Source organism: Alternaria burnsii (assembly GCF_013036055.1).
Source record: "Alternaria burnsii strain CBS107.38 chromosome Unknown 740, whole genome shotgun sequence".
Lineage (NCBI taxonomy): Eukaryota > Fungi > Ascomycota > Dothideomycetes > Pleosporales > Pleosporaceae > Alternaria > Alternaria burnsii.
The window spans coordinates 232,430-246,629 of record NW_024066112.1 but is presented as its reverse complement, the minus strand read 5'-3'; the positions used below and the strand labels follow the sequence as shown (position 1 = coordinate 246,629).

Here is a 14,200-nt window from a genome sequence, read left to right as displayed (position 1 = left end):
GCTTGGTACTCGACACGGTAACGGCAAACATAGCTCCATATCTGTAAACAGCAGGCTTCAACCTAGTATGAAGCAAGTGTCAAAGTAGAGATCTTCTGTAAGTTTACATCTTCTTACCCCTTTGCTACGCATGCGTTATAGAATGAGCGCGGCTATAATTAAGTTGAGAAACATAATACCGCAGCGATTCTGTTGGTTGATGAGATGTGGAGGAAGAATATATGGAGAGCAAGGAATTGTGGTTTGCGAAAGGCCTGAAAATTTGCTAATCCTCAGACAAAAAGAGGCATTTTGGTGTATTTGTTTGCGATTGTGCAAACCTAAGTTGAAGTGAAGGTGAAGGTGAGAACAAAGATGCGCGTAGCAGCTGACGTCTATTTAAACAAGCTTCCATCTTCCTACGTGGCTCTCAACCTTGTCTCTCCTACACCTATGGCCACTCCTGTTATGGATCGAACTCAAACTCCCGTCATGGATCGAAGCCAACTAGTAATACAATCCCAACTCCCAACTATCATCCGTTACATTCGAGGTCTTTGCACGAACAACAGCTAACATTGCTTCTCAGATTCAATACGACGAGTGCCTTAGAGCCATCCTCATCTGTAAGTTGAAACGCAATGATTCAAACACTCATGATACTCACACTGCCAACAGCCCATGCCCGTGTCGTTTACGGCCCCGGATATCCTGCTGGCTCCGTTTTCGACGTTGTAAATAGCCCTGGAGTGATTGACAGCACTCGCACTGTTTCTCACGTCATCGTTTACCCTACAGCAAAGCTATTCCCGGCAGACGCTGGCAAGTGTGTTGAGGTTATGCGCTCCACTGAGCATCTCTATGTACAAGAAACCTACTGGAGTCTTATGAGAATATTGCGGCCTAAAATCCTCAAAGCAATTGGTATGTAGGGGTACAATGACATGGAGAGATTATAGACTAACTAGAGGCAGATGATCAGAACCAGTAGGACAGTAACGAAGCTAAGGTCGTTCGATGGATCAGATCATACACCACAAGAGAAAGGTCGTGGCATACAGCAGAGTACAAGTGGTTGTCATCTTGACTAGACTGGTTGCGAAAGTGGTTCATTCAATCACTGTCTTGTCTTTTCCTAATCCACAACTGTGATCTCTCAAACTAGTCCCAGAAAACAACTTGGTATCAAGCTAGACATGTAGCTCAGCAGCTGACCCTAGATTGCTCTTGATAGACGTCATGGCATCTCGTAGCAAAGACCTCTTCGACCTCAAAACTTGCTGGATACTTCCGCTGCATCCTCCGTATCTTGTGTATCTACAAACTCTGGAAGCCATTAGTATACCAAACTTATTTGTGGATCTGATGTTCACTAACTTAGGGCTTCAGTCATCTTGAAAAGCAGGGCATCGACCAAGGACTCGTATGCCCCCTCGAAGGATGTGCACGCTTCTGAACGTAGTAGTATCTTCAACTCAGGAGCTGAGTTGTATGTGTTGTCGCAGGCGGCGTCGTAGACGATGAGCGACGCGATGAAAAAGTCCCTATCGCCTGCATCATCAGGGTCGTGATAGCTGATCACGACGTCAAACTTGCAGTCCTGGAACTGACGTCCGTCATAGACTGCCTTGGCTTGATCTGCCGAATGCGTTAGACATGCAGTGTAATAGTAGGCTGATTCGAACTCACTGAGCACCCTGGCTTTTAGCATCTCTTCGTACTGGGCCTGTGCCAGCTTGTCGTGGGCGGAAGGCTCAAAGGTAGAAGGCATCTTCGCTGTCGCTGTCGTTTACAAGGTGTTTGAAGTCGCGTGTAAGAGAGATAACGGAAAGCCGGATTCGAAATTTGTAGTCTTTATGTTGTTGACTGCGGGCAAGCTCGGACTGAAAGACGCGAAGTGAAGGTGAAGGTGAATGCGATATAGCGCTTAGCGAAGTATTTCGGTTAACAAGAGATTTTCGCGCATTGCCTCTGCCCTTTCTACATCCAACATTCGCGACTCTGTTGAACAAAGGACACTCAATAGCAATACCAGGTACGACAGACACCATGGCCATATCCAAGTATGAGACCATCATGTTGGAGGAGAAGTTGAAGGAACAGATATTGTGTACGTACCTTGCAGCTTCTGGCATGTCCAACAACCAGTGCTAACTCAAGTAGCTCACTACCGTATTCTGCATGCTGAGAAGCTCACCCCGGTATCTGTCCTCGAGGTCATTAGCACTAAACACCCAAGCGTTTACAAAAGCTTCATCGTCATGATCGACACACCGAGAAGTACTCAGTACAAAGTTCTTCTTTATACCGAGGGAAAGAGGTCCGTGAGCGATACTTTGGAGCATCTGCTACTCTCTCTGCGCCAGAAGCTGGCTCTACCCTTGGGTAAGTCTCTATACAAATTCTTCATAACATTACCGTTGTAAAGTGCTAATACAATGTTTCCCAATACAGATCAACTTGTGCTAGATGCCGATGAGGAGAGGTCTTTCTGGGCGGAAGCAATGGAAGGATATCACTAGTTCGATGAAATTCTCCTATCATACTAAGCCTTACTGGGACTGCCAACTGACAACCACGGCTACTGGTGAACTTCCGAGAGGGGAGGGAAGGGAATGAGCCGAGTGTAGCAAACCTGCAGCTAGATTGTCACGCAGCTAGCCGACACCAATACTGCCTGGCATACTGGATAATATCAGAGCCAATCAAAGAAGGATAGCACACCATACCACAGTGCATTCCGAACCACCATCATCTCATGATTCCCCATCTCCCTGTTGAAGTATTGGTTTTTAGCACAATGACAATCGAAGCGCATAAGACATGAGCTCCTGTAAGATCAATCACACAGCGGATACTTGATATGAGACATCATATTTCTCAAAGTCCACACTGATGCAACAACTAACGAGCGTCATCCAATCCGCGAGAGCCACAAAACCATCATACATCCAACGAAACAACCATCCATCTTCCACCCTCTACAAGCCCACTTAAAAAGTGAGCTTATTACCCGCATTGGCCTGCACCGACGCCTTGACATTCGCACTCCCAAGTTTAGTATACGCGTATGGGACCGAGGTCAAAGTGCCCTTGGGCGCAGTATTCGTTCCCGACCCAAGACTGACATCATTGACAACAGCGTAGCCCGTTACCTTCCCATCGTACCAGCCGATGTCCTCGGTCGTGTTCTCAAATACGGTGCTTTCAACCAGGATCTGGGCACCCTGGCGGGTATTGATGCCGTTGGTGAAGACGCCGTTGTAGTAGCCTGTGATATGTATTAGCGGGCGGGGAGTCCAACATGACTACTAAAAGAGAGAGAGAAAGAGAGGAACGTACTATTGACAATGTGGCCGGTTCCGAAGCGGATAGACGGGGTGCGCGAACTGATATTGTTCCAGTAGTTGTTGGCGTAGGTTACGTGCAGATGACCTGTATCTTCCGCGCCGTTGCTGTCGGAATGGCCGACGAGAGATGCCTTGTAGTGGTCGTGGATATAGCTGTTCGAGATGGTAACCCAGTCCGAAGCATGCGTGACGTCGATGAGACCATCGTAGTAATCTTTGCCGTGATCAATATCAGACGATACATCGACGTGGTCAACCCAGACGTTGGTCGATGCCTGGATGCCTATCGCGTCGCCATTGGTAGCCAGGACCTTTGAGATCTTGAGGTTCTGGATGACGACGTTCTTGGACTTGTCGACGTAGAGACCGACGTTGGTGAGGGAGGCGCTGGAGTCGGTGCCGAGGATGGACTTGTTGGAGCCGATGTTGACTTTTGCGGGGCCAGTGATTGCGCCCTTGATGTAAATGACCTTGGCTGTCGTGTCTGTCTTCTTGCCGACGGCAGCGGTGAATTCGGCCAAGGACGCTACGGTCGTCGTGGTACCGCCTTTTCCACCCGTAGTGCCACCGTTCTGAGAAGCATAACCAACAGGAGAGCCTTGCTGAGCGGCAGCAAAGGAAATAAGGAATGCAACACTGGCAAAGATTGACGTCTTCATTGCGCCTAATGGAAGTGAGAATGCTTTGAATAAGATATCCCTTCCATTGCGGTCAGAGTCCTGGTCTTTTTAAACATTTCAAAGAAGCTCAATACATCTCTTGGCACATGGGCTTCAAGGCGTGATTCAAGCAACGTTGGCGAAGCTTGTCAATGTCAAGATCTAGCTCGTCTGCGGAACGATTTAGTCCACGAACAGGGCCTACCCCTCACACACACAACGCGTGGTGGGTTCCGCCAATCAAAGACGTCAACCTGTCGTGAGAAGAGTTCAAAATGACGCAAAAGTTGTTGAAGCGCGCCTAGTCAAGTCCCAGGTCGATGCCAGTGCATATTTGCGCTGCATGATTCGATCGTCCGCGTTGTTGGATGGCCTGTCGGTGGTCAGGCTAACTAGCCGAATCTGAAACATGGGGTACGTCCTTTTCGTGCTTCGGGCCGTTCCGTAAATTGAACATTAATCAATTCGACAAGACGAACAATTGTAAGTTTTTCCGGTTCGTGCTGAATCTATTGCCGATGGAACAATTGAGACGAGTTTGTGGTTGGGGGGTGTGGGGAAGGGCCTGGCTAACACAAGCACTTGCCGTATTGGTGTTGCAATTCATCAAAATGGCGACAGTCTCAGTCAAGATCAACGGCGGTCATTTGGGTCTCCTTGATGAGAGACCGAAGGTAGCACCTCCTCTATCACTCGGGCGACCTGTGCTGAGGTACTGCCCTCAGCTTCGATTGTCATTTCGACATGGAGGTATCCAAGGGCGTTTGTAGGATATTCTGAAGCGATGCTAAGGTATCGTAGATACTCCAATGACTCGAAGGCTCGAGAGAATCAACGTCTAGGGTTGCTGGGGATGGCCATGGTCTCATAGCATCTCTCCTGCACCAAGAGCATACCATCACGATGCATCTTGACTCTACTCCTCTCCACGCCTTCAAAACAGCTCATCCTCATCAACCTTCTCACCCCTCCGTCCCGCCAGCCAAACTCTCCCACTCTCATAAGCCCCCAAATACAACCCCGCCCCGATAAACGTCCAAACACCCCTCAACGCACCGCCTCTCCACAGCCCTCTGAATCCCTTCTCTTCTACAATCTCCTTGCCTATTGCCCAACTACTCTTTCGGCCTTTGACGGAATCCGCCACCTTCTTTACCGTGTCTTTTGACGAGTTACCAAGGGCGTCGACTAAGCCTGCTTTTCCCCCACTAGCACCACCACTCTGCACATCTTTGCTAGACCCAGAGCCAGAACCACCCTCACCAGCCGCCAACATGACCCTCGTCTTCACAACATCAATCGGCGTCGTTATCACCGCCGACACCGCCCCCGCACTCCCAGCACTAACCGCAGTAATAACACCCATCTCGACGACCCCACCCCTCGTCAACCCCTTCTCATCCCTATACTCCTTGATCCCTCCCTTCAGCCTCTCAAAAAGCGGAAACTGCATCGCCGTAAAAGGCAGATTGCGGCCCGCGAGAGCCGTGTAGCCGCGCCAGAGCGCCAAAGGGTTAGACCGAAACCTGCGCAGCGTGTCGAGCGTGGCGTTTGTAGGATTAGAGGAAGATACCATTTGCGCGTTTTGCTTGATGACTTCTGCGGGCGTGAGGATGGCGCAGGATACGAGTTCTGCGAGACTGGATGCGGATGCGTGGACGAGGGCGATGGGGAGGATATCCTTGCCTTTGGTATTGGTGTTCCAGGTTGTAAACAGCGACTTTGTGCGTTCGTATGTCGTGAAGAAGGCTCCTGCTGCGTGCGCCCCGCGGTTAGTTTGTTTGCGATATCCGTTTTTCTTGATTTTGTTGCGTTGTTGTTGGATAGGGATGGGGAGGTAGGTTCGGCTTACAGCTAGGCAACGTAGCGATGATTACACTTCCGATGCCCTGGTATACACCGCGGAATAGCTTGGGATCGACCTTGCCTGTCCGACTATCTGTGTACAGTTTTGCATATTGCGGACTTTGGATGCGTGTTTTTATCGTGTCGAGGGGGTATACGAGGAGGTCTACTGTGAAGGCTGCTATTGCGCCGGCCTTTTTGTCACGTCAACGTTATTCGCTTCCATTCTCTAATTCTCTTGGTCTTCCTCCGTTATTCCCAAAGTTATTCCCTTGCTCTTTCCTGTCTTTTGGATCTGCCCGTGGACAGGTATGTGTGTGTGCACGTGTTCATGGCGGTGCCCAATGTGCAAGCAAGCCCACGAGCGAGTGAGTGAGTCGAAAAAAGCGAATACTCACAATTAGGATATCTGAATTAGTATTACCAGACATTTTAGCAAAAACGACAGGCTGATCTCTTGTACAAAGCAATTGACGAACAACAATTGTGTTGCCAGGATTATTTTGAAACTCGTAGATCTACAGGGTTCCCGATAAAACGCATGCATTACGTCACCAATGATCCTCCGAATGGCGACGCGTTTTCACGTGTTAGAACCGCTTTTCACACATAATTGCAACGACCGTGTCTGGTAAGGGTTTCATCTTAGGTCATATGATATATTCTTCTTTTTTTTCTTAATCTGATATCTCCTAGTTTTTCCCTTTGTGGTAGAAAGCTTTTCAACGTGAAATCCCTTTCCATGCCGCAGCACCTAAACTACCAAAGTGAAAAAAGAAGAAGATGGGGTATTTCAACCTAGTTCCCATACCAAGTTCTCAAACTCCGCTTCCAAGAGAGAAGCAATGTTCAATCTTTCCTCCCTCTTCCAAAGACAAAAACACAATCAACCCCTTATAACCTCCCCTGTATAGAAGAAAACGCCCATAACCCTCACTTTTCATAAGACATATCAATCATGGATGCTCGCCCGCGATCATCGTAACCATCATCATCATCGTCGTCATCATCGCCCCCCTTCCCCTACAGCTTAGTATCCTGCCTATTACTGTCACTGAGCCTGCGAAACCCCGTCAACCCTACGACACCCATGCCCGGCCTAGCACCAGTATTTGCTCGTGCGCCGTTGCTTGCGCCGCTTGCCCCTGCAGTCGTAGCACCGCTGCCCGGTGTCCTGGAACCGCCGCCGGCAGCGTTACTCCTCTGCTGCAGCGTCGCACTGACCACCCACTGCAAGTGCATGCGCATATTGCTGATAGCGGCGTTGACATGCAACATCTCGTCTTTTGAGCGTTGACTCTCGTTTATAATCATCATGTTGGTGCGGCCGTCGAGGTCGGTAAGCGCATTTGCGATGCGACTGACTTCTTCCCGCAGGCTATCATGCAGTGTAAGCAGATGATGGACCTGCGAGTCGAAAGGAGGTTGTGTGGTGTTGTTGTTCTCACTCCCTGCCGGTGGGAACGACGCAGGCGGGAGTCTGAAGTCTGGCGTAGGAGCCTGCGCATCGTTTGGATCCAAAGGATCGGTGACGGGAAAACTCGCGTCGTTTCCATTGGCGGGATAAAGATAGTTGGTGATATTTGTAAGACCGTCTTCGAGGATTCCGACTTTGCGTGTCAGGGGTTCTAGTCTTGCTTCGTTGCGCTCGATGCGGGCTTGTTGCTCGCGGAAGTGGGGGGCCATTGTCGCCATTGCGCAGCTGCTTTCGTGGTTCAAGACGTCGACTCGTTCGGCAGTGAACTTGCAGCCTACGATTGTGCCTTGGCATGATATGACATGTTTGGGGCAGTCGTTGTTGATGTGGGGTTTGAGGTCTAGACGGAGGACTTGAGCTTCACACAGCGAGCAGATGGTCAGACGATTGTCGCAGAGGCTTCGCTGGTGCTCCTCGAGGTCCTTCTTTAGCAGGGAAGCGTGGCAGTCGTCACAGCTGACGGTGTAATGCAAGCAGCCCTTGTGGAAATCCTTTTGGGATATCTGCAGGCGACAGTCTGCGGCAGAGCACTCGACGGGCGTGTATTCGCAGTACAGCATGACATGATCGTGGACATTGACGCGCTGGTCGACCCAATTGCAGCCGGCTTTTGTGTTGGGACACTTGACCACCAGCTCATCGAGCATTGTCTCGATGATCCTGGGCACAGGGCGAATGTCATGGTCCGTCTCCACAGCATGCCGACACGTAGGACACGTCCGCCGGCCGCTGGGCTGCGGGGCCCACGCGTGATCGAGACACTCGCGGCAAAAGTAGTGCTCGCAGGAGAGCTGGACGGGCCTGTCGAAGGGCGCATGGCAGATGAGGCAGACGAGGTTGCTGTCGGGCGCGGAGACGTAGTCGAGGTTGGCGAACTCGGGGGGTACTTTGACGATTCGGCTGTGACGACGCGCCGTTGATGGCGAATTGGACACGCGGACAGCCAGGGGCGAGGGGCTGCTTGGAGGGCCACCGACCATGATTCTGTCGTCGTGCTCGTCGGGCCAGCCTGTCCAGGCGGCGTTGCTGGAAGAGCGCGAGGAGCGTGAAGAACGTCGGTCGTTGGGAGGTGGGATGGGACTGGGAGACGACATGTTTGACCAGCTGTCCTGGATAGCCGGGGCAGCGAGGCTTCTTGTGCGCGCCGCCCAGCAGTCGGCGGTGAGATGCGCTGTCTCGGGTCTCCTCGTTGAGTGTCGATCCAAGTGAATCTGGCGGGGTGGGTGGTTGGAGGATGGTCGCCCTGACAGTCATTCACTGGCTGCAGAGCGCCAGAAGCAAAGATTATATAGCCCGGTCAGGTTTGCGCATATCTCAGCAGCGCGAGCGAAGCATGCGGGTGTTGTTGTGTGTGGTTGCGCAAGAGCGAGGAATGCCGGCTGATGGCCGTGCCGTCGTGCATGCATGCATGAGATACCCCAGCCCAGCCACGGCATGTGGACCACCTCTGAGGGCTGTCGTCAGCGGTCCGCTCCTGGAGTGCAGCAGCCTTGCCATCATCTCCACCAGGCACGAGCTTGTAGCTGCAACATCCCGTGTGTTTCTGTCTTCGTATTGCCCTTGTGAATAATCGCGTCTACTCCCGCATACTGTCCCCGTACTACACCTCCGCCCTGAATCCACCCTTCACCCGCCGCAAGCCATCATGGCAACCAACCCCCCACAGCTGTTCCTCCTCGCCGACCACATCAAGCTCTCCCTCCTCGAGCGCCAACGCGCATTATCCCTCAACCTCCCGTCCAACAGCCAAGATGGCCAGATCTCGCGGTCACTGGAGCAACTGCGCTCCGGCATTGAATCGTTGGAGTCGCAAGTCCAAGACACATCAGACGAGTAAGAGAGCCCGTTATACCAACAAGAACATGGCCATGGAACTAACCGTCACCGTCTCAAGTTCCATAACCTCACAACTCCCCCGCCTCCGCAGCCAACTAGCTGAACTCACGTCGCAATTCACACCCACCAACCCAGCAGCAACAACGACCTCACCAACCCTTACCTCCCCCAACGACCCCTCCCTATCCCGCGACTTTGCCGCCGCCCAAAACAAGAAACCCACTACCACGCGCTCAGCCTCAAAATCCGTCCGCTTCAGCGACAACGACGATGACGATGCTGCAAACCGCGCCTCCCTCTTCCCTTACCGCGACGATCCCCCCGACGACGACGACGCCAGCAGCCCCAATCTCGCGCATCTGGACAACCAGCAAATCCACGCCTACCACGACCGCGTCATCGCAGACCAAGACTCGCAGCTCGATCAACTGGGCCAGAGCATCAGTCGCCAGCGCGAGCTGTCCATGCAGATTGGCGACGAGCTAGACGGGCAGGTCATGTTGCTGGATGATGTCGAGGAAGGCGTGGATAGACATGCGGCGCAGTTTGTGCGTGCAAGAGGCAGGCTAGATAGGTTTTCGAGGAAAGCGCGGGAGAATTGGAGTTTGACGGTTATTGTGGTGCTCATTATTATACTGGTTTTGTTGATTGTTATTACAAAGTAGTAAAGCATTTAATAGGCCTCTCCATGGGCGTTTTTTGTTTGAAATGGGAGGAAAAGGGAATTAGACTTTTGATCAAGCGGCAGTTCCATGCTATTGAGACGGAGTAAAGGAACCAGTCATTGTTTGTAGCAGCTAAAGACTAGCATGCATCGTACTGTTGATCATGCCATGCTCCTACTTGGGACCTCCACCATCCTTACCCACCACTTGCTACTACTACTACTACAACACGTCTGCTTTCGCCAACACAAAGCCACAACATCAGATGCTCTCGCTCATTCCCAAGACCCAACATCTGCGCACACCAGTCGGGTGATACACAGCCGCTGACGCCTAAACGCCACGCATGATGCAACAAAAAAAGAAAATAGAAGACCGTAAAAGTTTTGAAGCTCGAAGGGTATCGCTGTCTGTGTATATGCAAGGTGGAAACCCCGCTAGGGGCATTGTGATCTGGTGCTGTGGATTCGAGGCCAAGGTCTGACCAGACCGGTGCTTTGTATCCCGCCAGGGCTCGGCATGGTTGGTAAGTGGTGGATGATTGTCAATGTTTGACACGTCTCTCCACCTCTTCAGTATCATCTACCTCCCTTCAGGGCAGGTCCAACGCCTTCTTACTCTTATCATAAACAACATAAGTAATACTCACAGCCGGCACGACCTTGAGTAAGTTTGGCGTTAGACCCTTGAAAAGCCCCCTCATTCCCTCGCCCTTGATAGTCTGCCTCGTCACGTCCATGATTCCTGTGTATGTTCGTGGATGGAGGACAGTGCCTTGACTCTGTAGCCGGGTTCGCAAGAGGTTAAGTGGATAGACTGCACTAGCACCAAACGCCCCAGAAAAGCCGCCAATAGCGGCCGTCATGAAGCCTCCCGGTTCGGCGTCTTGTTCATGGCAGCCAAGGCGTTTAGCGTTGCGGCGCGCGACGTAGCGTTTGAGATACTCAAAGGTACCTAGATCGAGAGCCGCATAGGGAAAGATGCCCACAATACCCATAGGGAGTCCGCGGTAATATGCGGCGACGCCTCCAGCATTCCACATCTTCTTTGCCGTGGCCCAGATGAGGCGGTTGCCGTGAAGGCCGCCGGAGACGGTTTCGCATTGCATGCGGAACTTCAACGTGTCGATGGGATATACGGCGAATTGTGAGACCATTCCTACGAGCGTGTTAAATGTGTGCATGTTAGATCATGACGTGGAAGAACGCACCAGCTAGACCACCAGCAACGAATTTCGACCAGGAATGTATTATGGCAGGGTCATTGTGGCCTTCGATCTTGGCAAAGACGCGTTTCGCAGCCTGCGCGAGTTAGGGGAAGCGTTTGGTTCACTTGATTATACTTGCCTCGTAAGAACCAAATTTGATGGCCGATTCAGGCATCACCTTGACGACATTCAACCCGTTTCCTATTGCGCTTGTCAAAGCCTGCGAGCAAGACATGTCAATATGGACTCACCAGCATACAAACTGCGCATACCGCCAGCCTGCCATAGCTCCCTGGTGGCGGTCGCAAGTGGCCTCCAAGCATTCATAGCAGCTTTGATGATATTGCCATGCTTCGCAGCGACGACGGCTTCTTCCGCCACGCTGGTCTGGGCGATGAGGTAGACTTTCAAACGATCGAGCGGAGCAGTCGAGGTGCGAGAAACAATGCCTGCAACGCCTCCCGCCACGAAATAGCCTGGATTGGGAACACAAGCAATCAGCATGGTTCCTAAGCTCTCTATAAGTTTTGCCGGTATCTCTTCAATGGAAGAAGAAGCGCTGCTCTTGTCGGCTTCAGACCGTGGCGGGAGGGCACCTGCACCTTGGTAGACCATCGTTGAAGGTGGTGAAGCCATTCCTCCGAGCGGTGCGCTAGCCTCTGGAAGGGGATTGTAGGGCGGTGTGTGCGCTACAATGAAAAGGGAACCAAAGAAAAAACGAAGAAAACGCTGTGTAGTACCTAGGCCTTGGATTGTGTCGTCACTGATCAGAACGTCGCCTTCCTGGTTGACCTTCATAGTGGCGGAAAAATACGACATTACGGCGTGGAGAGATGGTGCGCTGACCGGAATGAAGAGAAGAAAGTCCCTTTAGCAGTCAGTACGCTGTCGTGAAAGTTCGTTACGATGCCTGTGCGCATCGCGAGACCGTTTCATGGTGTAGCTCAAACAGCGATCCAACAACCGTACAGTCTTGGGATGTTCACGCTTCCACCATGTCGTCTCGTGGTCCAGACTCGGACGCGCAAGTCGACGTGTGGTGATCGAATTGACTGAGTACGTACCGCCATTCTTCAAAACTAATGGTCCCGTCATTATTGGTATCCACTTCTGAAAAGAATTTGTCGAGGTTGCTATTGGGAACAGCAAGTCCGGCAGTCCGCAAAGCCGAGCGCAGCTCATCTTTGGAGATCCTGCCGTCGCGATTGTAGTCGATGGTCTGGAATAGGTGGTAGAGCTCCTTTTCGGTTTCGTGTACAAACTTGCGGAATTCTGGGCAATAGTGTCAGTATGTCTTTGCTCTGAACAAGAGGAAGACACCCACCCTGCTCTGTGATTCTTCCGTTCCCATCGATATCCACAGCCTGCATTACCTCATTGAGGAGCTGGTCCGCATTTTTCAAGGCTACAGCGTTGTTGTCAGCGACGGAAACTCGGCGCGCGCCGTCCTCTCTTACGATGGTCCAGCTTTCGCAGCCCCTTCTTGAGGCCTGCGAGGTCAAGGTGGCCCTGTTTGCGCGTGTCGAGTGTTGACCATAATTCGTCCACCCTGGCGTCGGCAACGCTTGCGCTCTTTGTGTCCATGTTCGTCCTGCTATCTCCGGTCTATCATGGCTGAGGGTCGCGACACACACGGGAGGGCGACTATGGGCACCGGGCGAGGTGAATTGCGAGGAGAATGGCTAAGCTGTCAAGGAGACAGGCTCGTACAGGCTTCGACGTGGGGTATGAGGTCAGTCTCAAAGCTTGGAGAGGGCGGCTGAAAGGGGTTAGCGGGGCATGCCGCAACACCGAGGGAAGCCACGACAGGAGCCTAACATTCGCTCGCACCTGATTGGACGCGACATTGCAACACCATCCTTCTTTCCACGCTTCACGTCTCGTGCGATCGTCCTGCGTCCAGGTGTCGTTCGACTATGCATTGAAATAGTTTTTTCTCCGGTCGCCGTGTATCCGGCCTTTACTGGTCCGCTGGCATCTTGCTTCTTCGAACGATATCGGAGTTCCAGCCTGCTGGCACCGCTTTCGACACCAAAGCGACATCTGAGAGCGTTGTTAGATCACCTGAAAATCAGGGAACAAAATAAAGCCGTTCTTTGAGGATTCGAGTGACTTCGGCTTCCTGTCATATCTCGGCGTACAACAGGCGCCAGTTTACTCAGCCCATCATGTCTTCAAGCTATTGGGAGTCAACCCAACGCAAGTTCTGGACTTTTACAAAACAAGAGCTAGCACTCGAGCGGAAGAGAATGGAAGATGCAGAACGCAATCTGGTCAACCTATATCCTCTGCCAGATCGGAGGCATATGAGCATCTACTTCTCTCATCGTACGTAACGTGACACGTTGATCCATGTGCATGCTGACATGTCCTAGAACTCTCCAAAATGGCAAGACCGCTAGGAATTCGACAGCAAGCCCTGGCTACCGCACAAGTGTACGTCCGACGATTCTATGCCAAGGTCGAGATTCGGAGGACGAATCCAGCGCTCGTGCTGGCAACAGCACTGTACTTGGCGTGTAAGATGGAAGAGTGCCCGCAGCATATCAGAATGGTGTTGGCAGAGGCGCGGCACTGTTGGGGTAAGTCACGGAATGTAAGAACAAAACCCGATTCTGACAAATACAGATACATCATTCAACGACGTTTCCAAAATCGGCGAGTGCGAATTTACACTCATCTCTGAGATGAACTCGCAACTAATCCTCCACCACCCATACCGCAGCCTCGCTGAACTCCAGACTCAATTCCAACTGACCCAAGAAGAAAATGCCCTGGCATGGTCGATCATCAACGATCACTATCTGACAGATCTTCCACTTCTCCACGCACCGCATGTTATCGCCATAACAGCGATGTTCTTGGCAGTCGTTCTCAAGCCCATCGGCTCCCAGGTCAATGCAGCCGGGATGAACAACGCACTGCAGACGCTGGGCAATGCACGTGGTGGACAGGGGATGCAGGCACGAATACAGAAACTAGTCGATTGGCTTGCTGAAAGTAGTGTAGATATCGAGGCTGTTGTGGAGTGCACGCAGGAGCTGATCTCATTGTACGAAGTTTGGGAGACTTATACCGATAAAACATGCAAAGACCAGATTGCAAAATTTGTCAAGGCGAGAGGTTTGGACAAGTAACCTTCTGGTTCCAGCTAAACCTTTATCGAGAGCTCGTTTTTAATA

The 14,200-nt window shown here is 51.7% G+C and overlaps 9 protein-coding genes across 9 annotated transcripts; 5 read left to right on the top strand and 4 right to left on the bottom strand.

Moving 5' to 3' along the window:
* Nucleotides 1-354: 354 nt before the first annotated feature.
* GT037_004925 (uncharacterized protein) lies at nucleotides 355-970 on the top strand (the record flags this gene model as incomplete). The annotated part of the gene is made up of 4 exons (XM_038929972.1): nucleotides 355-489; nucleotides 569-605; nucleotides 658-903; nucleotides 954-970. The coding sequence occupies 4 exons, from the start codon at nucleotides 355-357 to the stop codon at nucleotides 968-970; spliced, it is 435 nt and encodes a 144-aa protein (XP_038786922.1).
* A 279-nt stretch (nucleotides 971-1,249) lies between these two features.
* Nucleotides 1,250-1,750, bottom strand: GT037_004924 (uncharacterized protein; the record flags this gene model as incomplete). Its single annotated transcript, XM_038929971.1, has 3 exons — nucleotides 1,250-1,305; nucleotides 1,357-1,617; nucleotides 1,669-1,750. 3 exons carry the CDS (start codon nucleotides 1,748-1,750, stop codon nucleotides 1,250-1,252), a joined length of 399 nt encoding a protein of 132 aa, XP_038786921.1.
* A 278-nt stretch (nucleotides 1,751-2,028) lies between these two features.
* Nucleotides 2,029-2,501, top strand: GT037_004923 (uncharacterized protein; the record flags this gene model as incomplete). The annotated part of the gene is made up of 3 exons (XM_038929970.1): nucleotides 2,029-2,089; nucleotides 2,143-2,364; nucleotides 2,434-2,501. The coding sequence occupies 3 exons, from the start codon at nucleotides 2,029-2,031 to the stop codon at nucleotides 2,499-2,501; spliced, it is 351 nt and encodes a 116-aa protein (XP_038786920.1).
* A 471-nt stretch (nucleotides 2,502-2,972) lies between these two features.
* Nucleotides 2,973-3,988, bottom strand: GT037_004922 (pectate lyase; the record flags this gene model as incomplete). Its single annotated transcript, XM_038929969.1, has 2 exons — nucleotides 2,973-3,250; nucleotides 3,322-3,988. 2 exons carry the CDS (start codon nucleotides 3,986-3,988, stop codon nucleotides 2,973-2,975), a joined length of 945 nt encoding a protein of 314 aa, XP_038786919.1.
* A 611-nt stretch (nucleotides 3,989-4,599) lies between these two features.
* Nucleotides 4,600-4,758, top strand: GT037_004921 (uncharacterized protein; the record flags this gene model as incomplete). Its single annotated transcript, XM_038929968.1, has 1 exon — nucleotides 4,600-4,758. One exon carries the CDS (start codon nucleotides 4,600-4,602, stop codon nucleotides 4,756-4,758), a length of 159 nt encoding a protein of 52 aa, XP_038786918.1.
* A 164-nt stretch (nucleotides 4,759-4,922) lies between these two features.
* On the bottom strand, nucleotides 4,923-8,404 carry GT037_004920 (traf-type zinc finger protein; the record flags this gene model as incomplete). Its single annotated transcript, XM_038929967.1, has 4 exons — nucleotides 4,923-5,743; nucleotides 5,841-6,027; nucleotides 6,232-6,282; nucleotides 6,917-8,404. The coding sequence occupies 4 exons, from the start codon at nucleotides 8,402-8,404 to the stop codon at nucleotides 4,923-4,925; spliced, it is 2,547 nt and encodes an 848-aa protein (XP_038786917.1).
* A 551-nt stretch (nucleotides 8,405-8,955) lies between these two features.
* On the top strand, nucleotides 8,956-9,811 carry GT037_004919 (snare complex subunit; the record flags this gene model as incomplete). Its single annotated transcript, XM_038929966.1, has 2 exons — nucleotides 8,956-9,143; nucleotides 9,205-9,811. 2 exons carry the CDS (start codon nucleotides 8,956-8,958, stop codon nucleotides 9,809-9,811), a joined length of 795 nt encoding a protein of 264 aa, XP_038786916.1.
* Nucleotides 9,812-10,403: 592 nt separating this feature from the next.
* Nucleotides 10,404-12,602, bottom strand: GT037_004918 (mitochondrial carrier; the record flags this gene model as incomplete). Its single annotated transcript, XM_038929965.1, has 7 exons — nucleotides 10,404-10,969; nucleotides 11,022-11,112; nucleotides 11,197-11,219; nucleotides 11,270-11,886; nucleotides 12,083-12,290; nucleotides 12,343-12,423; nucleotides 12,476-12,602. 7 exons carry the CDS (start codon nucleotides 12,600-12,602, stop codon nucleotides 10,404-10,406), a joined length of 1,713 nt encoding a protein of 570 aa, XP_038786915.1.
* A 584-nt stretch (nucleotides 12,603-13,186) lies between these two features.
* On the top strand, nucleotides 13,187-14,155 carry GT037_004917 (c h g cyclin; the record flags this gene model as incomplete). Its single annotated transcript, XM_038929964.1, has 3 exons — nucleotides 13,187-13,346; nucleotides 13,394-13,600; nucleotides 13,647-14,155. 3 exons carry the CDS (start codon nucleotides 13,187-13,189, stop codon nucleotides 14,153-14,155), a joined length of 876 nt encoding a protein of 291 aa, XP_038786914.1.
* Nucleotides 14,156-14,200: the final 45 nt, after the last annotated feature.